The sequence below is a fragment of the Moschus berezovskii genome, chromosome 13, assembly GCF_049115385.1.
Source record: "Moschus berezovskii isolate FMDL1 chromosome 13, NW_MosBer_1.0, whole genome shotgun sequence".
Taxonomy (NCBI): domain Eukaryota; kingdom Metazoa; phylum Chordata; class Mammalia; order Artiodactyla; family Moschidae; genus Moschus; species Moschus berezovskii.
Genome location: NC_142472.1, coordinates 32,262,813 through 32,289,066, shown reverse-complemented (window position 1 = coordinate 32,289,066; position 26,254 = coordinate 32,262,813). Strand labels below are relative to the sequence as shown.

The 26,254-nt window shown below is 32.7% G+C and overlaps 1 protein-coding gene across 17 annotated transcripts in view; it reads right to left on the bottom strand.

The window, feature by feature from the left end:
• Positions 1-302: 302 nt before the first annotated feature.
• The window catches only part of RBM26 (RNA binding motif protein 26), an 87,892-nt gene continuing 61,940 nt past the window's right edge, over positions 303-26,254 (bottom strand). For 3 of the 17 annotated variants that reach the window (XM_088842656.1, XM_088842657.1, XM_088842660.1), the window contains exons 19-23: positions 23,648-23,848; positions 20,410-20,496; positions 12,890-13,003; positions 9,444-11,271; positions 305-5,737 (exon numbers count right to left, since the gene is read on the bottom strand). In XM_088842656.1, the coding sequence (XP_088698782.1) occupies positions 11,182-11,271; positions 12,890-13,003; positions 20,410-20,496; positions 23,648-23,848 (492 nt within the window). In that variant the 3' untranslated portion in view covers positions 305-5,737; positions 9,444-11,181. The other 14 variants (XM_088842662.1, XM_088842658.1, XM_088842659.1 and 11 more) reach the window with 10 other exon arrangements.

The window sequence follows — 26,254 nt, the reverse complement described above, 5'->3', positions numbered from 1 at the left end:
AGAAAAATACTGCATTAAACTTAGTACAAATTTGCTTCTAACTCCAAACTTTCAGACAGTTATAATTTCCAAGTATTTCTCCAACACAGACTTTAATTTAAAAAATTAAATAAAGGGTACCTATTAAGTCAGATGTTACTTAAAAAAAATAGGTTGGTAATGTCCTTGACATTCTGATTTAAATGAGATATTAAGGACAAATAGCATTTTAACATTAAAAAAAAAGCTGGTCAAAATGTGAGACTCTTTAAGGTTTAATTTATACTGTACCCTCTTTGAAGTCAGAAATATAAAAGTGGTCTTTTCATTAACTCCATGACCTAAATTCAAAATTTTCAACACAAATACAGGGCATATTATATGTTAGATTATCAGAATGATTCTCACAGCACTGAATACAAATTCTTGCACAGTACTTCAATAATACACATTTGAGATATATAAAAAGTAAATTAACGATCAACTTAAGAAAACTCTGCTATAACACTGTAAAACACTTGAATACTGGAACCATCATATTATATTGTATATTAGAAAAAAATTAGATAGAACATGACCATGGATAGTTCAGGAAAATATTCAAGCAATATTTTGCAAGGAATCACATTATTCTGAATAAAATGATTCTTCTAAAAATGGACTTTTATATAAGGAAATATATGAAACTCATTTTCTCATTTCTACGTAATTTTTTTCTTTCACAGTTTACTTCTCTTTATGTACTTCAATCACGAATTTTCATGAACTTCATGGGGAAGACAAATTTTTCTGGAAGCAGTTTGCAGAGCTGAGATAAAAAATAAGGGGAGTTTGTTTCTGCTGTAAATTATTTGATACCTCTTTGAGTATTCTTATAGTGACTACGGTATTAAGAAATGGAAATTCCAGTCCTTATACTGTCATTTATTTTAACTTATTTAATAAAGACAAAGGTTATCTGTCCTACTATCCAATAAGACTAGTTATGAGACTGTAGAAGTTCTTGAAAGTTTATAAAATGCTGTAACAAAAGTATACAAATCTGTAGTTCTAAGGGAGGGAATTGCTATAGTAGGGAATAGAAAATCCTGCCAACAACATACTATAGAAAATAAAATTAGAGCTTAAAACCATTAATTTGCTGCAATGTTTAGAACAATTTCAGTAAGTTCTAACACATTTACAAAGAAAACTGAATGAATGCTCTTTTCCAAAGCTAAATTATGAAAACAGGTGTTTATACATAACTGCCTGTAAAAGATCAAATTAAAATGTATCATTTTAATAATGTACTTTGATGCAGCAGTTCTAAGAAAATATCTTGAAGAAATAATCAAAGATGTTTAAGGATATGGCATTATTTACAATAAAATAAAAGCTGGAAAAGTCCTAAGTGCCCCAAATGAGGAGACAATATACTATGAGTCATCTACAAATGGAGGGGCTTTAAAAATGGTATATATACCTATTATAATACATGGAAAGACTACAAAGCAATATGCATTATATAATCCCATTTTAAAATGTCTGGGGATCATTTGTAAATGACAGGCTTTCTATCATCCTACCTCTTTGTTTTTTTTATTTTGAATGTCTAGCTTTTCGACAACACGTCATATTTGATTTTTTACAGGATTAAAAAAGACCAAATTCATTCATACTCTATACAGAAGTAATTCCCAGGTTAAGTGAAGGCTAACATGATTATTCTGCAAATACTCCACATATTATATAATTTTTAATAATTTTACTGTCATTATGTATTAACCAAAGTCCTCTATTTCAAGCCAGAAACTTCTATTTCATAACCAGATCTCTAATTGGATTTTTATCGACTTATGCACTTTGAGATGATAATGTATTTTCCTGTAGAAATAGTGGAAGACAGGCTATTACCAAACTTATTTAACCCATGTTATAGATGATGGAAGGAATATCTGCAACAACAACAAAAAAATCACAATACTGATCACTCAATAAAAGCATGAAATGAACATGCTGAATGCTGGAAAAGCAGATCAAATTAGATCAGGATAATAAACATTCAGATGAAAACTGAAAATTACGGAGGGACGTTCTGAAAACTTTCACTGGCCTTCGAGGTTGACAGAAAAGGTTTATGTCTCTAATTTCACTTCTGAATCTATGGTGGTCCTTCTCTGATAGCAGAGTATCTTTATACTATCACTCATGATAAGGAGAAATTTTTTAGCCCCCAAATGAAATAAAGAGAACATTTCTAGCAATAAATAGGTAGGAACTAGGGAGAAAAGGGATACGGAAGATTTTTGTACATGTGTGACAAAAGGAGTCAAGAACACTTTGGTACCAAAGGTAACTTAAAACAATTTTAAGTGAGAATGGCTGTGAAGAGAGGAAGAGGCAATATAGAGCCATTTCTTCATATAAATATTTTCAGAATTTTCAACTGTGCAATGCCTGAGAGCTGCAAATTTTCCTTTCTATTCTATGTTAATATAATTGATGCAAAATGCAGGACAATTTTAAAAAGTTAACAACTGCTTTTAGTAAGACTACTTTATTTAAAAAATTTTCAAAATATAAAAATAATAAACATTATGGGTATTAACAAACAAAACAACATAATTCAACTATAAATAATAAAAATGTTGACAACCCCACATAAACACGTAATACTATAAACATTCTAGGCATACAAGAGTAGTTTTCTAGTTCAAGTTTTACCATTTTCAAGTTTTATCACTTTAAAAATAAACAAAAAAGCTGCTACAGCTTAACCAATTACTTTCGCTCCACTCAAAGAGCAGGGAATTTTTCCCCCATGCCAACACACATTCATGAAATGGGATACTTATGGGCACAGGTATTAAAAACTGGAATAATCCAGTCTCCAGACAAGAAGGAATTCCTTTGGTGTTTTTAGGTTCAACAATCCACAGAAATTTGAGTTAAACTAAACCACTATTAAAGGAAATCTTGTGCCAGACATGTTCTAAAGTAATATCATACCCAAAACAGGTTCAGGATTCTGAGAATCAAAAGTAAACATCTATGAATGCTTTGCTGATACTTAAAAACTGTATCTTAAGAACATTCACTAAGGTGCTGGAATGAAGTCTTGCAGATGCAGAAAATCTGCACATCAACACAAAACTTGTACAATGTAAATAATACATCTCTTTATAACTCATCAAATGTTCTATAAATATTTAAGAATTACCCTGCCTCCTGATGAGTAAAAGACAGATGGGAATTGAAAGCAGAAGAGGATTACACCATTTTTTAGGACTAGAAAAGTTTTCCATTTGCAATTGGGAAAACTGAGCCATGCTCAATGTATCATTTCTTTTAGTCTAGTCATATTAACATCATTCCTCTTATCAAAAGAGCTACTAACAAATTGAAGAAAATATTTTCTTTCTGGGAAGGTGGACACCAATTAGTATAATGTCATTCTGCATCATTCTCTTTAAATTACAGGGTGTTTCTAATTGGCTGGGTTCTTTACCTGGCTCATCACAGACTGCTTTTATAATTATGCTGCTAGATTAGATTAAGTTACAAGCAATCATAGACTTAAGCTCAGCAAAGTCTGGATAACAGGTTGAAAAATGATATTGAAAGGTTTTGTAGCACCAATGACTTTTTCCTAAGACACTTGAGGGGATGCATCACTTTAAAGTATTGTTGCTCTTGTAAACAAGACCAAAAATATTCAATTGATCTGTACTTTGAGCACAAATATTTATAAACTCTATTTGAAAAAAAAAAATACAGCATGACTAGGGCAGCTAATAGTGTAAAATCTAGGTATATTGAAAAATATAAAGATATATAAAGGCTTTCATAATGCAATCGTGCAGAGGTAAACTGCTTCATTCAATTACACAAAAGTGATTCTGTACAGTTATCTACATATAGCTCCATGAGAATCTTCTTCAGGAAAATGAAATAATGAAAATCCTCATCTTTAATTAATAAACATATGAGAACTTATTAAAATATATACCTGACCTACCAGATCTCAAAGCAATTTTTCAAAAAGTGCAATGATTTTAACGAGAATTAAATCATCTCAACTTCTGATTCCCAATGGCATGTTCAATTTCATTTTGCTTTATTTTGTTTTTAATTTAAAAGCAAGGGGGGTGGTAAAAAAAGGAAGAGGACAAAATAAGAGAGAGTAGTGGTATGTGATCCACAGCTATTAAGCAACCCAAAGCTGTTAACAGCAAGTATGGTCTCTTCAGAGAATTATCTTTGGGTTTTCAGCCCAGCACGTTACAGCTATTCTATTACACAGACAGAGAATCTTTCCTTACAAAGAAAAAATACTGAACTAACCTGGGAAAATATCAGGGAACTCCCAGCAGCTACATGTTAAGTTTACAATGTGAACTAATACAAAAGTCTAATTTTTAAAATGCCTTGTAGGCTACAAGGTCGTAAGTAAGAAAAATTTCCAAAATACTTACTGTTCCTTTAAACCAAGCCTACATTAACCATGCTGTTTTCAATTAATATGAATCAAAATAGACAATTTACATTGTGTCTGACGTATTCATTCTTTTTTCCTGACTACAAATGCAATGCATACTCAAGAAAAAGTGCTTGCAGAATAGTTAACTTTGCACAAAAAGGTGAAAATGTGAGCATGGCTGAATGGAACTAAAAACAAAGGAAAACAAGGGTGAAGAGAATCAAATATAATTTGGATTCTTTTAATGAAAAGTTGTGATCAAGTGTAACTTCTAACTTCTAAAATGTTAATGAGAATCTAAGAAGGAATACTAAGAAATTAATGTTCTGGAAACTTTACCGTGCCCATTATAAAGAGGGTATTTTGGATGAAAATATACAGTAAAATTTAACTTCACTCTTTATAAATAATTCTACACCATATTGCTTATAAATAAACAACGTGGACATACACCTCTTAAGGCAGGAAAACTATAGTCTTTAACAGTGTTAGACACACACTATTTCCCCTTGCTTTTAAGATTGTCTTTGATGTCTTCGTTGCAAGTGAAGAAAACAAGGAAACACTGTGTACATTAGATGTTCATTAGATATTTCTCAATATCTATAATTCACAGATCATCCCATACTACTTGAAAAGCAAATTATTCTCCTGTTGATTTTGAAGAGTTAAAGAATTTTTAAAAAATTATCTGGGTAAGTGGCCTTGGCACAGACTTCAATAAATATATTTAGAAGAAACAGGCAAGTTATTACCATGTGAAAAAAAATATTTTAACCATTTGTTCAAAATTACTGTAAGTAACCATCCTAACTCCAGAAATGTATCCTAAGCCCAGAAAAATTAAAGCCAAACCATGGTTTAACTTTTTAATCATTTTCATCATTCTAGATTGTTCATGCTGATGAACATAGTATAGTATCATGGCTTTATAGATTTCCTAGATACAATTTCAACTTGGCTGAGCCTGAAAATTCATCTCATGTTAGGAAAACCAAGAGGATTTTTTTTTTTTCCTTCTTAGAGTGTTTAAAAACAAACGGCTATAAAGGGGAGAAAACATTTAAGTATAAGATCAGACAAAGCACACACTCAAATTTACTTCTGGACTCAGATGTACCCTAAAAGAACTGGAAAAATAAAAATGCTAATTATGGTACATGTAAAAATCTATTCAAACTGATAAAGGGCAAACATAAAGTGATAGTATCATATTATAACAGTCGTCTCCAGACAGGAACAGGTCTTGCTGTTGTAGTCACAAAGCTAAATTCAGGCAATGATGATCTCCCTCTGCTGGAAAAAGAGAAGACTATTAAAAAAAACTTTGAAAACAGTAAATAAATCTAAAACTTGAATCATACCATACATTGACCTCCAACTTTTTAAAACATTACATCTGAGAAAGGAATCAAAATGAAAGCTGCAGACAAATTTTACAAAGATCAACCAAGGTTTAAAATGATTTTAACAAAACCTCTCTGCAACACACTTCACTGAAACATTAAGCTGCACAGATCACAACTCCGCAACATCGTTATGATCCAAATTTTTCATTAGGAAATGTCATCATGGACCATACAGTAAATTTTTATCAGTGTGGGTTGGCAAAGTAACAATTTTAAGAAATCATTAACAAATTTCAAGATATTGATAAAAAAATAAAAGCAAGAATGATTGTCTTAAGTTTCCCAAGGACTACAAGATAATCGTGAGCTATATATATAATTTCCTTAAACTCCATGGGATAACCATTTCATTCTTCAATCACACTGTATGACATAAAATACTATACTAAGCATAATGATAAACAACAAAAGTAAATAAAAAGGAACATATCAAAATGAGACAGTGTCTGGTATACAAAAGAAGACTAACTTGGATGATGAGATGATAAGAGGATGGATGAAATAAAGTAACAGGGAGGCAGGGTTAGAAAGAAATGAATATAAATTGGTACAAAAAAGTAAAAAATGCTTCAATTATACTAAGCTAATAAGTACATAATACTGATAAAATGCAAGAACCAAATTAGGAATTTCTGTACTGAATAAGTATAATGTTTTCATTAGAAATTACTAAGCATGTCAATCAAATTCACCAAGGTTTCTTTCTTTCTTGGGTCTTTTAGATAGTTATTCTGGATATCAGATAGCTGTCATCTGATAATCTGCTGTCATCTGATAGGTATACAATAATCAGAGAGCAAAAAATTTATTCTTCTCTAAAAGCCTGTATGCTGTATACATACCTTAGAGCAACTAGCCAATTCAAAAAGTTAATAAGATAGTTTCTGAAAATATGGGAAAAGGAAACTTTTTCTTTCTGCCTTACAAATATTGTATGCTCATGATTTATCCCTAGATTGAATTTCTACTTTTAATCATACAGGGTTTCAGAAGAATGGGAATAGCACTGTGAAAGACCAAAAATAAGCTAACAAGCTTACTGAACTAGGCTAACAAGCCAAAACTTTTACACAGGACATTTTTGTTTTAAAATGCTAAGATTTTTTTTGTAAGGGAAGAAAAAAAAATCTCACAAATATTTACATAAATTCTAGGACTAAAACTAATTTTCTATAATTAGTTACTACAGGTAAGGGGAAAAAAGGAAGAAAATATAAATTTATAAAGTTTGCATGATACTCTAAAATAGCCATTGATATTTCAACATACTAGACAAGCAACTGTTTGCTTTCTTTTTGTAACCTTTAGAACCAGTAAGTAATGTTCCAAGTAAGACTGAAAATACAGTCCCCATAAAATAGTTCTAGTAAGAAGAAATTTCCTCCAATTAAACCATACTTTTCACAGGTAGTCAGCTAAAACAATGAAGTCTTATCTTAATAGTAAACTATCGTTTGATACATTTGATCATATCACAAAACAAGAGCTATGGAATACCATCCCATTCATGCAACATGATTTCATTAAATGCTGAATACTGGTTAACTACCAAAATTAATTTTTAAATGTTACAATTATCCAATAACATTTAAAACAACACTGCTATGTAGAGACATAAGATACTGAATGAAATATGTAAAATGACAACTCAACCATCCCTTGAGGTAATCCTAATCAATCTTTTAACAAATGATATACAATTTCCTTCAATTTTTTTCTGAAAAAAGTAGCTGTCTACATCTCAATTCCTTCTTCATTCCCACTTCAGCCCAGATCTATACTATAGCAAAGAAATTCTACAGAAAACTGCAGAATTAAAAAATATATTTCAAGTTTTAGGTAAATACTATAATAAGAAAGAGTTTTAAACTCTGAGTTTAGAACTGAAAGGAAGTTATAAGTATGAAGAAAAAGTGCGAATACAGAAGTTAGTCTATACTTTTTAGGTTAAATGTAATTTGTGTAGCAAAAGCAAACATCTAGGAACAGTATTCAAAACTGTACCAAGACACACTGTATGACTTATCATAACCAAATCTAAGTTGCTTCTACTGATGATAGAAACAGTAAAGCAAAAACAGGAAGGGAGAACTGGTATAGATATGTTAAACTGTTTTAGATCAAACACTAATATACTGCCAGGAAAACTAAAGATGTGAAAGGAACCTTAAGAGATCATCTAGTCCAACCCTTTTAATTTTACAGACAAGGAAACAACCCTGGATAAGTTAAGAGACTTGTCTAAGGCCAGAGAATATGTTACAGAGCTTGGGACCAAAAGCTAAATCTCTTAACACTTGTCCAGTACTCTACACTCACTCATCTTTGAATATAAAAAATTAATGGGATGGACTAGATTAGTGACTCTTGACATTTCTATTCTTACACACTGATAGAAACCAAAAGGCTATCTTACTTCTGAAATAGACATTTAATATTCCAAAACGTTAATAGCTTACTAATTGCTATGGAAATTCCACTAAGACTATGTGTATATTCCTCCATCACTATTTGCAACAAACCCCACTGGTACAATACTTAACAGAATCAACTGTTTACTAAGACGATCCCAATTGATTGAGAAGACCTTCAAGAAAGATTTCTGGAAAATTGATAAGAATTAACAAGGGAGGTAATTGTCACTCCATTATTGGAGATTTAAATATGCATTCATTCATTAATTCATCCCACAAACAACTGAATGTTCACTATGAGCCAGGTTTTATGATAATCACTATAGATAAAGATGAATAAGACATGGTCCCCTTCTTAGAGGAGCTTGTAATCTAGTGGGGAAGACAGACATATAAACCAGATAAACTATATTACAACATAAGTACTGTAACAGAGATATGAACAAAGTGCTGTATTAAAAGGGATGGTTAAGGTATGAACTAGCTAGTGACCAAAAAGACTAGTAATTTTGTGTAACATCTACTACATTTACTGCAAACACAATCTCATGCCCGATCAATAATTACGAAGGAGGTAGCAACATAGTTTTTAAAAAACTTGGCACTGAAATCAGAGTGCCTGCATTCAAATCTAGTCCTTCTATTTACTAGCTATCACTTTGGGCAAGTCATTCCATCTCTATTAGCCTAAGTTTCCTTATCTGTAAAATGGATATCTTAAGTTTTAAATGAGAACACATGAAAGTACATGCAGAGTACTAGTATTTTTTTTATAAACATACTCATTAATTTAAAAACTCCAATAGCATTTAATACTAAATAATATTTACAATTAAAATCATATTAATGATAATAAAAATATAATTATGAACCAGATAAATGTTGCTAATATTTAATCCCCATACTTCAGGACCCAATCAAAACATACTTGCGTTCTGATTCATTCAAAGCAACATGGTGTAAAACATTTTAATTTTAGGTTATGACAGAATTTAAGAATAGGGAAAGTGATTAGCTATTTATGGATTTAAATAAACAATATGTAATTTCAGTTACATTATAAGGGAATTTTACAATAATTACACAATATCACACTAAAATTTGCTAAGCAAATTATAAAGCCAAAAATCAGTATGGAGATTTAACTGGCCTTTGAAAGATTTTCTTTCTTTATAATACCTGTTTGGTGTAAAGAGAAGAAACGTGAGCCTCTGCCAATTTGGCATCTTTCACGACTACTAAAAAGAAAAGAAAACAAACTTACCTAATGAATCAGAATAGCACATAGTCAACATACAAGAGACTATACATAAAAATATATCACAGCTCTAAGTATAGTAAAGAAGTTCTGAGTAAAGTCACTATTTTGACAAAAGAAATCTGACTGTAAAATTTTAAATGTAAATATGTGCCTCAGCTGCAAGCCAAAACGTTCCTATGAAACAGGAACCATTGGGAGTGTATGTACAACTTTAAGTGGAGGAAGAAAAGAAAAAGAGGAACAGCATTCAAGAGCTACTCCACTGGCAAAAGACTATGGTGGTGAAATTACAGTTTGTGACTGTGAGGACCCCAGCATGGGAAGAAAGTTTTTCCTGTGTGTGATTTTCAATATAATCACTGTAATCTCAGAAGGGGCAGAAATACTTGCAACCAAAAGAATAAATTTTAAAAGATAAATATGTAATCTCCCACCCTCCATTCTAGAAACTGCTGTATCAACTTTCAATGATCATGTTGTCAGAGAAGTCCACTTAAAAATCACAATATTGTTGCAAATGTCAAAGATTTTTTTTTATAGAAGTATAGGAAATGCACACTTAAAATATCAGACTGGAACACTTACCAAACAGTGCTTTCCTAAAGTAGTATCTATAGTACATTTCTTTATTCATACATCTTCAAATGGTCAAGTTTTCTTTCATACATCCAAAATGTAATGTGATGTTTTCTTATTCACCAAATGTTATCTCTACTTGAAGTCTGGTTCCAAACTAATCAGCCTGCTTTTAAATTTTAAGACATCTGTTGAAAGTTTATAGGATCAAACCAAACTGAAGTGGTATAAATTTTAAACAATGGATTGTACATTATTGTAAAGGTACCAGTAACCATTATTAAGAATAAGTTAGTGATTATAGCTCCTTTTGTGATAACTGGGGAGAAGGGTAGATCACCATCTGGAATGGTCTATTTATTTTAATTCTTTTTCTTTTCTTTCTTTTTTTTTTTCTTTTTTTTTAAATCAAGGAACATTGTCTTTTTTTTTTTTGTCATTGCTTTTTTCTTTTCTTTTCTTTTCAAGAGACCATTCCACTTTATTTTTTAACATCTGAATGCATAAGGACTCAAATGCAAAGCAGTCATACACCGTTATCATTAAAACCCATATGGTAAAATACATACACAAGTCCAACAAAAGGCTAATACATAGTAAAGCCTAAGCATACTACTATGTAATATTATGAATACATAACTTGGAGACTTTAGTTAGAGTACTATGTTATCTATTCATTTTTTGAAAACATTCATTAAGATTTTAAATGCAAATTCATTCCTTATTTGGAGTAAAACAAAATTCTCTAAGTTATAACAAGTATTGGTCATTAAGTCTTCAGACCTATTCATTAAATTACAAAGAACCCAAAGAATTCTGTAATGTTAAGTATGTAATAAAAACATTGCATATGTTTCTAGTGTGATGTCTTTATCAATTGTTTACTGAAATAAAACGCAAACATCAATCTTTCAAAATACAGGATTCAGAAGGTAGTTTTCTTCTCTTTTGTCTATTTGTGAAATCCATCTTCATCACATTTTACCAAAAATTGTTTTTACAAATATGTAAAAGTACATTAGATAATACTAATGAAACACAGGTAGAGTTCTATCATATGCAGATCAATGATCAGTCAAATCATCTTCTCCAAGAACGAGATTCATTGTCCTCTTCTTCTTCATCATCATCTTGAAGTAATGAATCATCCACCAAAGACTCTTCCTGAAACTTTAGGTTAAAATGCATTTAGGAATTTACCCAAAAAAAAAAAGAAAAGAAAAAAGGTGACACTTTTAAATACTGATTACTCTCAAGAGTCGAATACAAAAGGTATTTCTATAGTTAGAACAATCAAGAAACAAAAAGCAACCTTTATCCACCCAAAGGTTTCTCAATACTATCTATTCTATTGCTTACATCAAACAGACACTAAAAAAAAATCAAAGCAATAAGCCTTTGTACATGCCATTTCTCCTGCCTCTCTTTATCAAATTATGCCATCTTCTATACCTACAAAACATTGCTGCACACCTTCTTTCTTTAAAAGAAAACATCAGTAATTCTTCTCTGACACTAAATCAACCAATAACTTGAATAAAGTTTATCAATATTTATATTTCTTTTCTGCTGTATGTAACAAACATTTTCTTTTACAGCATTCTTTTCTTTTCCCCAATTCCCTTCATAAAAGCTTCTCAGACTACTTTTCAAACTTTTCAAAATACCTAATACCAGGAGCTCTCCTGCTTTTCTCCCCATTCAATTCAAACTCATGGAAGGACAAAGGTATAATCTAAAATATAAAATGACAAATCATGTATATGAGTTTCAAAATACACATTTTATTCTTGCATTTGACTATGGACATGTATAACAGCCTCAAATGCTCTTCAAACAAAATGAAGTGTCATAATGAAAATCTACTCAAGGTAAAACATGGAACCATTTAGTCTTCCCACCTTACCTTCATTCCTTAACTTCCTCAATTTTTTTTCCTACAGCTTATTTCATGATTAAATAAAACAGAGTTGCTTATTTTTAGATTTTTGGTTTCAAAGGGCTCTCCTACTTCAGTGGCCTTCACGCTCCCCTCTCTCAGCCATAAGACTAACTGCAGTTATGCAAGAAAAAATATACTATTCCACACCTAAATCTCTGCCAATTATAATGCCTCTCTAACTATTCCCAGTCCAAGTTCTTGGTTATGAAAAGCCTTTTTTATCACTTAGGGTTCAGCTACACTGCTACCACCTCCTTCAAGATTCTTCTGGAAAGAAACAATCATTCCTTCCTCTGGGTACCCACAGCATATTGTTCAAATCTTTATTCACCGTATCAATCTGCCTTTTATTATAATTAGTTTCTTGTGTCTATCACCACCTTCTTTTCCAGATTGTATTGCTCCTTGATGATAGGGACCGTGTCTTATTCATTTTTCTGCCTATCGCAGTAACTACCATATAGCAGGCATTCATTCTAATGAACTAAAATATATGAATTAAAATAAAACCTGAAATGTCGATAAAGTAATTAAGTAAAATATATACTCTAAAACTTAAAATATCACAAGACTTCCTGCGGATAAAAATCTAATGAGCAATTATTGTCTTCTAAGAGTAAATGAAAACTGAGTATATATATGATTTTCATATATTCTTTTTGGATTAGCAATCCACAGTTCTCATTAATACATAAAATTTAGTCATCTGCATTTTATCTGCTATCTCCTGCCTGGAAGGTAACTCAGGAATAAAAGCTTTATGTTAAAATCACAGCCACAGATCACATTTTATATAAAAATGTAAACATTTAAGGGTAAAAACAAATGGGAAAAAAAAAAACATACTTCCTCTTCATCAGGTTCAACTTCTTCTGTTTCAACAGCTGAAATATTAGTTATTGGCTTATTCCATGCCAGCTTTAGATCCTGCCCTTTGAAACGAGCTCCATGAACTGCAGCCTAAAACAATGAAAAATATTGAAATACAGAACATTAATAATTTGTGAAAAAAACAATGAAATGTTATAGTACCTAATATTAAATACAAGTGAAGACAGTTGTCTATTTTTGCTTTGTGGTTTATTTCTCTATTTACTATCTATTATTGCAGTTTATAAATTTACTTTATATTGTTATTTATTTCCAAAGTAAGCCTAGTGATTTGAGTAGAGCTATTTCACTACTGGCCAATATCTGACTAGAAGAACTATGTCTCCAAGTCTACAGTAAAATGATAACTGCTACTCAAGGCAATAATCGCAAAGCACTTCAAGATTCTGGTTTTAGATTTTAATTCTTATTAATTCACAAATGACTCATAAAGTAACTAGAAACTAGAAGCCTTTAATAAATTTAAGGATAATTTTAAACCTGTATTTATACTTAAATTACATAAAATAATCACAAATACCATAAAGTGACTCATGTATCACTAATACAAAATAAAAATATCTCAATGAAGAAAAAAAAATGAGCTTTTCTATTGAAAACTAAAGAACTTCCCTACAAAGCTTTCAGAATTGCATATAATAAAAAACTAAGTAAATAGTCAAGCCTAAGTACTTGCTACATTAAATGGCTTGTTCAGAAAGAGTGCTTTCAAATTAAAGTAAATTGAACTAATATAAATCAATGTTAGCAACAGACCAAAATAACTGTCACCAAAGATTATAGCACAACTTCAAAGTACAGCATAATATGAAATGTAGAAACAACTACATGTTTAATGACAGCTGACCGCGAGTAGTATACACTCCCCAGGTAAAACGTTTAAATCTACAAATATAAATTTATGGTTAATTTAAAAGATTTCATGCCTATTAAAATATAGCTCAGAAATTTTTAGTCCATGACCCCATCATGTCATATAACTAAAGAAATTTTAAGTACTTATATATAATATTTAAGTCCAGAAACAAACTAATTTTTTGACGCTACAAATATTACATTAAAATATATTCCTGTAGGGAATTCCAACTATCTCATACAAAATGTCTACTCATAAAATTCATGTTTTCATCCAGCTAAAGAAAGCAAAAAATGTTAGTGATGTCATCTATAGTAAGTTTTCAAAAATTTCTTATGATCTAGTTTTGCACATCTCTATATTCAATACTTACTTCAAACTCATAAGGAAAATCTACAACTCTCTAAAGTTTTAGTTTTAAAATTATTTACTGGGTGCTGTCATCCAGGCTTTGTTTTTCAATTTACCCATTGATGCGTATGCGTTAGTCTCTCAGTTGTGTCTGACTCTCTGCAACCCCATGGACTGTAGCCCTCCAGGCTCCTCTGTTGATGGGATTCTCCAGGCAAGAATTCTGGAGTGGGATGCCATTTCCTACTCCAAATTTACACATTATAAGGCAGAGTAAAATGAGCATAAATCTAAGTAGTCTGGGATTTTTGGAATGCTAAGTGAGTTCTGGTTTCAGCTTCAAGGCATCAGTTGAGTGAGACCCTAACAAAAGTCACCTGACCTTTAAAGTTCTGAAGTCAGGCAATGATTTTTCTCTAGCTATGAATATCCTAGATGGCATTTTCTTTCAATATAAGGCTGTTTCATCTACACTGAAAATCTGTTTACAGTAGCCATCTTCATTATATTATGGAGATAGATTCTTTCCTTAAACCTCATGAACCAATGCCTGCTAGCTTCAAACTTTTCCTCTGAAGCTTCCCCATCTCTCTCAGCCCTCACAATATTGAAAAAAGACAGAGCATTGCTTTGGATTAGACACAACTGAGAGACTTCACTTTCTTTCTTTATGAGGATGCTGTGGCTGGACTGATCTCCTCTCCAGACCACTAAAACTTTCTCCATATCAACGATAAGGCTGTTTCACTTTCTATTCATTCGTGTGTTTACTAGAGTAGCACTTTCAATTTCCTTCAAGAACTTTTCCTTTGTGTTCACACCTTGAATAACTGGCACAGGAGGCCTAGTTTCTGTCCTAGCTCAGCTTCTGATATACCTTCCTCACTAAGCCTAATCATTTCTAGCCTTTGACTTAAAAGTGAGCGACATGAGACTCCCTTTCACTTGCATGCTTAGAGGCCTCTGTAGGGTAATCAACTGGCCTCATTCCAAGGTCGTTTTGTCTCAGGGAACAAGAAGGCCCGAGGAGAGGGAGAGACACAGAATGGCTGCTTGACAGGGTAATCAGAACAGACATTTATTGACCAAATCTGCCATCTTATATGGGCACAGTTTATGGTGCCCCCAAATAACCACCATTTGTTCTGGGGTTACCAGAACAAATATAATAATAATAATGAGAAAGTTTGGAATATTGCAGAAATTACCAAAGTGTTGTAGAGAGACATACAGTGAGCAAATGCTGTTGGGAAATGGTGGCGACAGATCAGCATAAAGAAGTGCTGCCACAAACCTTCAATCTGTCAACCAAACAATAATGTCTGCAAATTGCAATAAAGTAGAGCACAATAAAACAGCGCATACCTGTATATGTGTGTGTATAAAAACCACACAGTACAGAATTATATGGGAAATATCAGGAGCCTTCCATTTATTTTCTTTATACATGTGTATATATGTGCTATACATGTATATGTATATGTACATATCTGGATATGAATGCATTTTTCCCCCCACTTCCAGCTCTGACCTCTGAAAAAAATTGTTATAGTTAACATACTCAAGTAGTAATGAGCATGCTTAGTACTCAGACTATGGTCTTTAAATACCTTTCCCAGTAATAAGAACCAGAGCTCCTTAGAGAAATGGCCAGTTCCTGGTCTGGAAGAGAAAATGTATAAGATGAACCTAGAACACCTTTTCATACCAGAAAGAAAATATCATAACCCACTAGAGTCCTGTCAAAACAACTCACAACAACCCTATACAGTAGCCATTAGCCAAAGACAGGATACATCAATAACTGAGAACAATGGATCAATAGCCATGAAATGTTTAAATCTATGAATTTATAATTGTGTAATACCAATCAAGCTAATCAAAATATGCACTTATTATGGATCCCTAAAGGAAGAAAGTAAAATATTTATAAGAAAACCAGGGAAATGTAAACTCTGACTGGGTATTTAATAATATTTAAGGAATAATAATGATTTTTAGGTATAATAATAGTATTATTTTATTTTATTTGGCTTCTAATATTGAGAGAGACACACCAAAAGGTTTACAGCTGAAATGATATGACTGGGAATGGCTCCAAAACAAGGAGGTAGAGTGTTGTAGTGGGTGGAATACAGACAAAAAAAGATTGGCCATAAGTGGATAATTGCTGAAGCTCAATGAGGAACATGTGGGGGTTCATTTTACAATTTTCTCTAATTTCTATGCTTTGAAGTATAAATTAAAAGCCTGTTTAAGCACTGAAGCATTTTATTCATAAGCTTGCTCTAGAAATTTGCCTATTTAGTCTTACACAGCATCATTTGAAGTTTGTACCAAATTATAAGGCAAACATATGACAGAAGGGGAAAAAAGAAAAAGGCCTGAAGATCTGACAAATGAAGGAAGAAAAAAAAGTATGAAAAGTAGTTATGAGGTAGGCTCCGTATCTTACATAGAAAATGATTCTAGAAACAATATTTGGAAAAGACTGGAATAAGCAAGGAGTGTTTGCCTTTTCAAGTCATTTAGATTATAAATCTAAACTGAACATACAAAATGCAGCTCTTCACAAACTTACTGACAAGAAAACCCTTTGTTAGAGCTCTTATAAAACCAATGTTCTGCAAAAACACTGGGGGGATAGCAGACCTAAGGTCAGAAGAGCTAAAGCTATAATCCCGGTATATCTTTCTTTTTTAGTAATCATAATGGTAAAACTATCTATAAAATAAAGTTAAAACCAAGTTTATTAATGTTTGTAATAACCAGTCTATAATGTTTAGGCAGGAGTTACATTAAAGAACCACCAAAACAAAACTCAAAACATGTAAAATCTGATTTTCAGAATTTATAGAGGAAGACTTCTATTTCTTTAGCTTTAAGTTACATGGCCACTTTCTCACAGACTTCAAACTTAGATTAACTAATTCTCAAAGCAGTGTTTATCGTATAGCAATACTTAACTATTAAGTAAATCAGTAAGAACACACAGTTAAAAACACGATTTGATTTCTCTTGACTTATACACTTAGTTCCTGTCACAGATTTACTATTTATTCAGGTAGCCCCATCAATTTCTGACTTCATGCTGAACTATCCTCTATGAATCCAATTTTGTGCTTCTATCTTCAGGTCTAAAGAATGAGAGTTTTGAAATCATTTCTTCTATCTTGTTTCTATTGTTTCATTGAATTAACAATCAATTCTCATTCACACAGACACACACACAAATATTAATAATAGCTAACACTAAGATGGTTTGGGCTTCCCAGGTAGCGAACCGGCATCTCCTGCATTGCAGGCAGATTCTTTATCAACTAAGCTATAAGGGAAGGCCACAGGGGTAAAGAATCCACCTGCCAGTGCAAGAGACATGGGTTTGATCCCTGGGCCTGGAAGATCCCCTGGAGAAGGGAATGGCAACCCACTCCAATATTCTTTTCTGAAGAATCCCATGGACAGAGGAGCCTGGCCAGCTACAGTTCATAGGATCGCAAAGAGTCAGACATGACTGAAGCAACTTAGCATGCACACAAGATGATTTACTATGTCCCAGGCATCATGTTCTAAGTATATTTTATAAGTTTTGAATCCTCACAACTACTGGGAGTTGAGGCATGGGTGTCAAAACCTACCAGTAGAACAAGAGTCTCTTTCCTTTTGCTATAAAAAGCTACATACCTCTTTGAGTTTGAGACTGTCGAGTTTCATCTTTGGGACCGACTCTTATAAAATAGGAACTTAACTGTCCTATTCTAAAACCAGATCCTGGTTACTTACAAAAGTATAGGAACAATTCAGAGTAGGAAAACTAACTTTCTAACCAGTCATAGGAAGAGATCACTTTTTTTCTGTCCTCTTTGAGTACTTATCCACCATCCATCCACTTAGTACATTGGGGGTGGTGACAGACAAATTGGAGAACAGAAAATAAAGCAACAGGATTCATCGTCTAATTAACCAGAGTCAAACCTTAACCATCTTAACCTAAAGTTAAAATGATTCTGATAACTTAACCTAAAGCTAAAATACTTCAATCTCTTTTCTAAGGAAAATTTCTTACTTTTCAGTCATATTTGAATGTCTTTAATTATCTTATTCCTTGCACTTTCACTTTAAAATATTATGTATCTACTGACTTAAGAAAATAGATACATTATCATCTAATACAATGGTTCAGAAATTATGAACAATGAAGTATTCGGAAATAAACATTAAGAAAGGTGGACAAATTTCTTTTCCTGGGAAAGCCTATCCTTTGGCTTGAGTCCTATCCACCCACATATCGGTATTAAACTTTTCTTTATTATATATGATAATGATGAGAGGCCTGGCGTGCTGCAGTCCATGGGGTCGCAAAGAGTCGGACACAACTGAGCAACTGAACTGAACTGAACTGAGTGATGGGACAAGTAATTTTTTGTAATTTTTAAGCATTCTTCTTTGAAAAAATTAAATACTGGTAACTCAGTGTCAAACACACTAATTTTTAAATTGCTCAACCTAACTCACATCAGATCCAAGTTAACCAAAGCTGTTCTGTCACTTATTCAATCTTCACATAATTAATTTATTGTTAAAATTTCTCTTTACACATTAATCCCTAGTCTTTAAACTGACTGCTATTTGCTTGGAAAATATATACACAGTATAAAAATATATATTAAAAAAGTTTACACCTCAGAGAGAAAAAGCAAAACCCAAGAAGGATGGTATATGTCAATAGATCTTACCTATTAAAAGCAAATCATCCAAAAATTATTTAAGAGGCAGAAAGTTTTTTTTTCCCCCTCAGTCATATAAATAAACAGGGAGAAGTAACAATACACATTTTTTAAGTAGTTACTACATTCACAAATTTGGTAAATACTATAACCATCTGAATGTAACTACCATTGTGTAATAACAAGACTACTTTCCAGAAAACAAATAGAACATAAAAGATGGTACTCAATCTACCTATTCAACATTACCTTGAAAATTGTCACTGAAGGCATCATTTAAAGGAAGCTCATTCTTAACTTATACTCTACAATACCTCTGAGAGAAAACTAGATCAAAACTCTTTTTCAATATAACACATATACATACAAACTTATAAGAAAGTTTTAAACTTTAATCAATTATAAATTAGCTTTTGTTTTCACAAAAGACCTTTAATTAAAAGATTTCTTAAAACTTAACAAAACTCTAGGATGAGAAATTCCTATAAAACTATCCACTACCCACCAATCTAATTCTGAAACTACATTATTCCAGGGCCCAGTTCACACTTCTCTGAGACCTCTCAGACACATAGTCTTCATATTATAGACTACAATGCCCCAAGAACAACTCCTACCAGGGAAATCCCCAGCAATGCACTGCCAGGGGATATTTACTAGACGAGGGTAAATCAATTTAGAAGATTTTAAAAACTTATTTAGACTGCAATCATCTCAAAACTTTTGAAAACCATCCTACTCTTCCATTCCCCATTCATATTAGGTTAACTGTTTGGAATGCCTAATGCACTTTTCCCAAATCAAAAGGGTACATCTATTTCTCTACGATCCTGAACAAAGAATACACAGCGTTAAAAACATTACTATGAAACCCCTACACCTCGTACTCATTTTTCTTTTTTTAATCTTTTAAATACAGAAGAAAGACAAGGTTCCACATACGTCTAGTCATTTTTTTGAAAGATAATTCAAGATACACATTTGAAGACAACTACACTGAAAGGACTCTAAAGGCTAGCACTATATATTCATGTCTTGGTAAAAAGCTGTTGAGGCCTCGACGAAGATATGTTGAGCGAGGGACACTGTAGGGTTCAGCTAACTGAGTTTAGAAAGCAGCAGATGAGGGATGATTAAGAAGAGCAGCCATCAGGATTATTATTTCTGCTTCTACCTTATGGTTCACCACTCCTTCTGCCAAAGCAGACTTGTTTTGGGCCAGCCGAGAAAGGGAGAAAGTGAAGGGGCCCTACTGGTGCTAAAAAGAATGGAAGAATTCCTGATGTCTCAAGACAGTACAACTTGATATTCAACTTGGTGACTAGCTATTCTAACAATTCCATGTTATATATTAAAACTGCCTAACTGCTTTAGGACATTCTTTGTGGCCATGAATTCCACTTCATATGTTCTATGTCTTGTCAAACTGCAGTTATTAAGTAAAAAAAAAAACAAAAACCACTTATATTAAAACTTAATTGTAATATTTGTAAAACATTTAAATCTGAACTTCAATAAATTAGATTATTTGTAATACTTACTGCTTCAGCTTCTGCTCGTGTCTTGAATGTAATTACTGCATGAAGTGAAGAGTCATCAATCTGACAATCTTCAATTTCACCATATTGCTTTAAATTAAAAAAAAGTATTTCCTCCAAATAAATATTTTGAAACATCCAAAATCCTAATGGCTTTAAAATATTAAAATGCCAACAAATATAACCCAGAATACATAACAATTCAGGGTGATAAGAAAAAAACTATGAATAATTCATTTTAGTACTTGATATTGTAAGATAAAAGGTGGTCTTATTTTCAAATATTATTTTATAATTTTATACTTTCTAGAATTAGGGAAACTTGACTGAACTATTCCTTATTTTTTAAATTTTTATTGGAGTATAGTTGCTTTACAATGTTCTATTAGTTCCTACTATACAACAAAATCAATCAGCTGTAAGTATACTTATATCCATCCCTTCAATCAAATTGCTCTTTAAATAATGGAAACATTGGTCAAAGACTAAGTTTCCTTATTGCCATTTCTTTTATGTTCATTATTCTAATTCCAGAAAATTCTAAATCCTTTCTAAAGCAGTTCATTATCCTCAGAATATTCTTTGAGTTTTTTTGATTCCTAATTTAAAGCTGGGGGGCAGGGGAAGAAGATTCAGAGAATTTAAGTAATTTTTCCAAAGTAACTAAGTTAATTACCAGGATGAGAGTCCAGGTCTTTCAATTCAAAAGTTTATCTGACTGCTGTTTACTCTTACTCTACACTCCTCTAGAACACATTCTTTGAGGACATTTACAAGCTAAGCATATTAACTTATGCTTGCTTTGGGTGTGCTGGATTTTATTTTTTCCATGTACAGTAAGATCTTTCTGCAAATAGCAGAAAACAGCACCTTCACACGTAAAACTTCAATCCCTTACATATCATTACTATATTGTCCTTCTTTCTTACCCTCAAATAAAATTAAAACCACAATCTCATTAAATGCACACACTACACAAAGAAAAATTCTCTAGGGCACAGTAAAGAAAATGGACCACAGAATCAGTCAGATCCCAGCTCTGTTAGTGTTAGCTGTGGATACTTGAACAAGTTCCTTAATCTCTTCATGTTTCATTTTCCCAATCTCTACAATAAACACAATAAAGGTACCTACCTCAGAGAGGTGTCAAAATAACTCATAATATGGTGAGTTATATAAAGCATTCAGAATAAAACCAGCCACAAAATAAGTGCTCTATAAGTTTTAGCTGTAGCGTTTTATTACTATACTAGTTCCAGCGCATAAATTAAAGAAAGCATTTCATTAATCACAATTTGTAACAATGTTTAGTACTATAGGTTTTCTCTGATACCTGTCATGTTCAAATCACAGGTTGAGATGGAGAAGTTATCTTATTTAAAGACTGACAATTTTTAAATGTGCATTACCACTACTAACTGAGTAGAATTAGAATCTCCAAACTCATGCAAGAATAAATATCCATTTAGAGGCTCTGAATGTTTCTAAGCTTTTCTAAGCTTCCCTCATAGCTCAGTTGGTAAAGAACCTGCCTGTAATGCAGGAAACCCCAGTTTAATCCCTGGGTCAGGAAGATCCCCTCGAAGAAGGGAGAGGCTACCCATTCCAGTATTCTGGGGCTTCCCTTGTGTCTCAGCTGGTAAAGAATCCGCCTGCAATGTGGGAGACCTGGGTTCTATCCCTGGGTTGGGAAGATCCCCTGAAGAAGGGAAAGGCTACCCACTTCAGTATTCTGGTCTGAAGAATTCCATGGACTATGTATAGTCCATGGGGTCGCAAAGAGTCCAACATGACTGAGTGACTTTCACTTTCTTTCACTGTCTTTCACTTTAATGTTTCTAAAACCAAAACCGTTTTGGTCTTACCAAAACACATTCTTAAACTCACCTTGTCTGCCTGAATTATTTTAGCATATTCTTTAGTAATTTCCTGATTAGCTATATAACTATATGTAATACACTTAAGTTTATCTGGATCTTCTTCCCCTTGGGAAGGTACAGAAACAGGGTGTATAGTAGGTAAGTACTGGGCTACAGTATCTCCGAGCTAGAAAACTTTCTGATTCCTTTTTGCCTCCCTTTAAAGTCATAAAGCATCATAAAGCATAAAGTACTCCAGATCTATCACCGTTAAATATTAATCATCTTAGCTATTTCTTAAACATACACCATTTCTTCAATACCTCTTGATGTCCTAAAAAACTATAGTTTCACATCTGTAACTACAGTTAACGGCCTCGAATATAACTGTGAAACATTTAAATCTGAACATTCAAAAGGTTCAACCACCTGTGTACCTATCTACAAGCTTACCTATCCTTCAAGACCCAAGTTCCAGTTTTACTACCTCATGAAACTTTACTGTTCATTTACCATCATATGCCTGTGTGAAAAAAAGTTCTCTAAGCTACTGAAGCAGTTATAGTTTTTAATAAATTTAACTTGATTATAAATTGTTTGTAGTTTTCTTTAACTGGCTTGTGTTAAACCATTATATGTAAAATCCTCTAGGGTAAAGAACTGGTTATTTACTTTATATGCTTTATCTAGAGCAATTACTCTAATGCTGCAGGCAAGACTGATGCTTAGTAACTAACCTTTGTGATAACACTAAGAATCACAACGTGTAAGTTAAAAAGGCCTTTAAGGCAGACATAATCTCCATTCTGCACATGAGCCCAACAGATTCCAGGATATCCAAAATAATGGATTAGCAGGGATTAGACTCTTATTCTCCTTCCTCATACATCACTCTATTACCATTAGACTGACTCTAATTATACCCTAATATCAACTAAGGCAACTTCAAGATCATATTCCAAAACTTTGTCGTTTCATTTCTAGGTTAGCTAGATCAAGAATAGAGTACTAATGAATAAAATTCCACCTTAATTTTTAAAAATCTGAATGGCCCAAGCAATATGCTCAATTTTCCCTAAAAGTATATATCAAATGAAACTAAACTCTAGGACTTCCCTCTCTGAATCAATAAGTTTAAATCATTCCTGTCATAATATCTGAAGGCCGACTAAGTGTAAGAAAAGTAACATTTCTTTCAGACAATGATTAAACAAAAAACTCCTACAATTTGTTTCTTAAATAATTAAAAGATTATTATAGATTAATCAAACACTTTGGTGAGATTAATGGGTTTAAATTATTCATTTTCATATTTTCTCCTTTAACATCCATTATCCCCAACAATGTATCAGTATTTGTTTCATTGGACAATAAGAAAGTACCGCAAAGTGAGGAAGAAGATCTTCTCTATCACTCTCTGTAAATGCAGAAATCTCCAATGCCCTGGGACGGTGATCCACCACAGCATGACCAGGCACACCTCGACCTCGGCCTCGACCCCTGCCTCGGCCGTGAGCTGCACCTCGACCTCTTGAATGAACTCCTCTACCACGACCAGATGAAAGAATCCCTCGCTTTGCAGCCTAGAAGGGATTAGACAAACAGGTTAAACATCACCATTACGAACACAAGCCAAGTGTTCTACTCAGATGAGTCACACAATCTGACATCAGTCATACAACTGAATATCATATTCAAATGCCCTACAGAAGCATTTAATAATTCAAGCTAGAGTTTTAGTCTTTAAAGTGAAAGGAAATTTAGCTAATGAATTTAGAAAACAAAATAACATTAATTTAAGCAATGTTCTGAAATTATTAAATACACCTTTTCTACTAAGTTCTTACTCTCCAAGACATCAAACTGTATCACAAAAAGGCCAGCCATTCTTGAGTTTCAAATAATGCAGTGCTGAATATTACTTCAGAAGTTAAACACAGAGATATAAAATACCTATATATATAAGTGCATTTTTCCCAGTTATGAATTTCTATTTGTCTGCCTGCTGACTTCAGTAGATACAGTTATTTCAAATTCATTAGTTTGATCACTAACACCATTATACAACCAATGTAGTACAGTAACTTATACCCCACTGTATCACCCTACATGATTACCACATCATTTCTACATTCCACAAATATTTAATGAGCTCCTCCTGTGGGCTAGTCTTTACCCTCATAAAACTCAAATCCTAGACGGGTAGAGAAATTAAGCAACTAAGTTATTTATTATATTAATGAGAAGTGACCCCCAAAATGAGGAAATGCTCTACTTAAAGATATGAATAAACTATTAAAGATCTGCAATGAAGGGGTATGTGTGTGTGGGTGTATGCTCAGTCGTGTCTCACTCTTTGTTATCCCATGGACTGTAGTCCACCAGCCTCCACTGTCCATGGATTCCCAGGCAAGAATACTGGAGCGGGTTGCCATTTCTACTCCAGGGGATCTTCCCAACCCATGACTGAGAACCCACGATTCTTTACCAGTAGCACCACCTGGAATGCCCAGTTTGCTATGAATAAACTACTAGAACAAAAGTTCCATGAGGAATATTTTCCCTGTCCTATTCTCTACTTTATTCCCAGCACCTACAATAGCAGCTGGCAAACCACAGAAATTTAGTGTTTGTTCAACGAACCAAAGAAGGTACAAAGAATAAGCAAAGCAAGGCAAGGATGAGGGGTGAGGGATACAGCATGAAAAAGGAACCAAGGCTGAAAGGAACATGGTACTTCTAAGGAGTAAAATCCAGTATGGCTGGACCATACAGGATGGAGAGATTGAGGCTAGAGAGGCAGAGCCAGATCATGAACAACTTAAGGACAAAGTTAAAGATTTTGATTTCATCCAAGAGCCACAAAAATCAATGAAAACATCTAAAGGTCAGAAGTAAAGTGCTATAATCAAATCAGTGTTTTAAGATGTTATTCTGATAAACAGAAAAAGAGAAGAGAAGGAAATCAGTCAGGCCACTACAATATCCCCAACAACTGAAGACAGAAGCTTGGTCTACAGTGGTGGCAATGGAGGTAAAAAGAAGTAAAATAAACATATTTAAGATATATTAGAGAGTAATATGTATAATACTTGGTAATTAAATGTATATGAATACTGAAGGAAAGGGAGAAATCAATGAAGATTTCCAGATTTCTGGTTTGAGCAATAGTGTCGATGAGTTTAGGGACAAAATAAGCACATCTTTTAACATGTTGAGTCTGCGGATGTGAGACATCCAAGTGGAACTGTCAAGTAGCCACCACTGTCAAAATCTCTGCAAGTATGAATATTTTATTCATATCAAGACAGTTAATTTTAATATTAGCTAATTTAATCATCTAAAATCCAAATAATAAACTTCAAAGGTCAAGGATTAAAGTTAATAATAGCACAGCACATACAAAAATATCCTCTTGGGAACTTTAATGTCTCAAAATGCTCCTTAAAAAGGGGGTCCATGGACAAGTGAGTCTGAGCATTATTGAGTATTTAAATACGTACTTTGGGAGATAAACAAATCTAGAAAACCATAAACAAAAAACCATGTTTACCATAATCCCATTCAAACTTATTGGGCCTCAGTAGCTTTTATCACTAATACCTATTAACAAAATATGGCACTGGTGTGGTGAATGAATACACTCTGGCAAATACTGCATTACTGCACATACTAATATTAGTTCTAAAGTTCGGCCATCATAAATGAAAAACAGAAGATGTCATTCAGCTTAGCTATATTATGATAAACAACAAAAACATGAACTAATGATATAAAGAATATTAGTAATTAACTAAAATTATAGGCCAAAATTTTTTAAATGATAAATTTTTTTAAAGTAACACCAAGACAAGCATGAAATCTCCAGAACGGTAAAAACACAATTTCTACATTAACATAAAAGAAATCTATGTTTTTCAAAACTTGTTATCTTAGACAGGACACACAGACAACCATATCAATTTTCCAGAGAAGTAAAATATATGCAG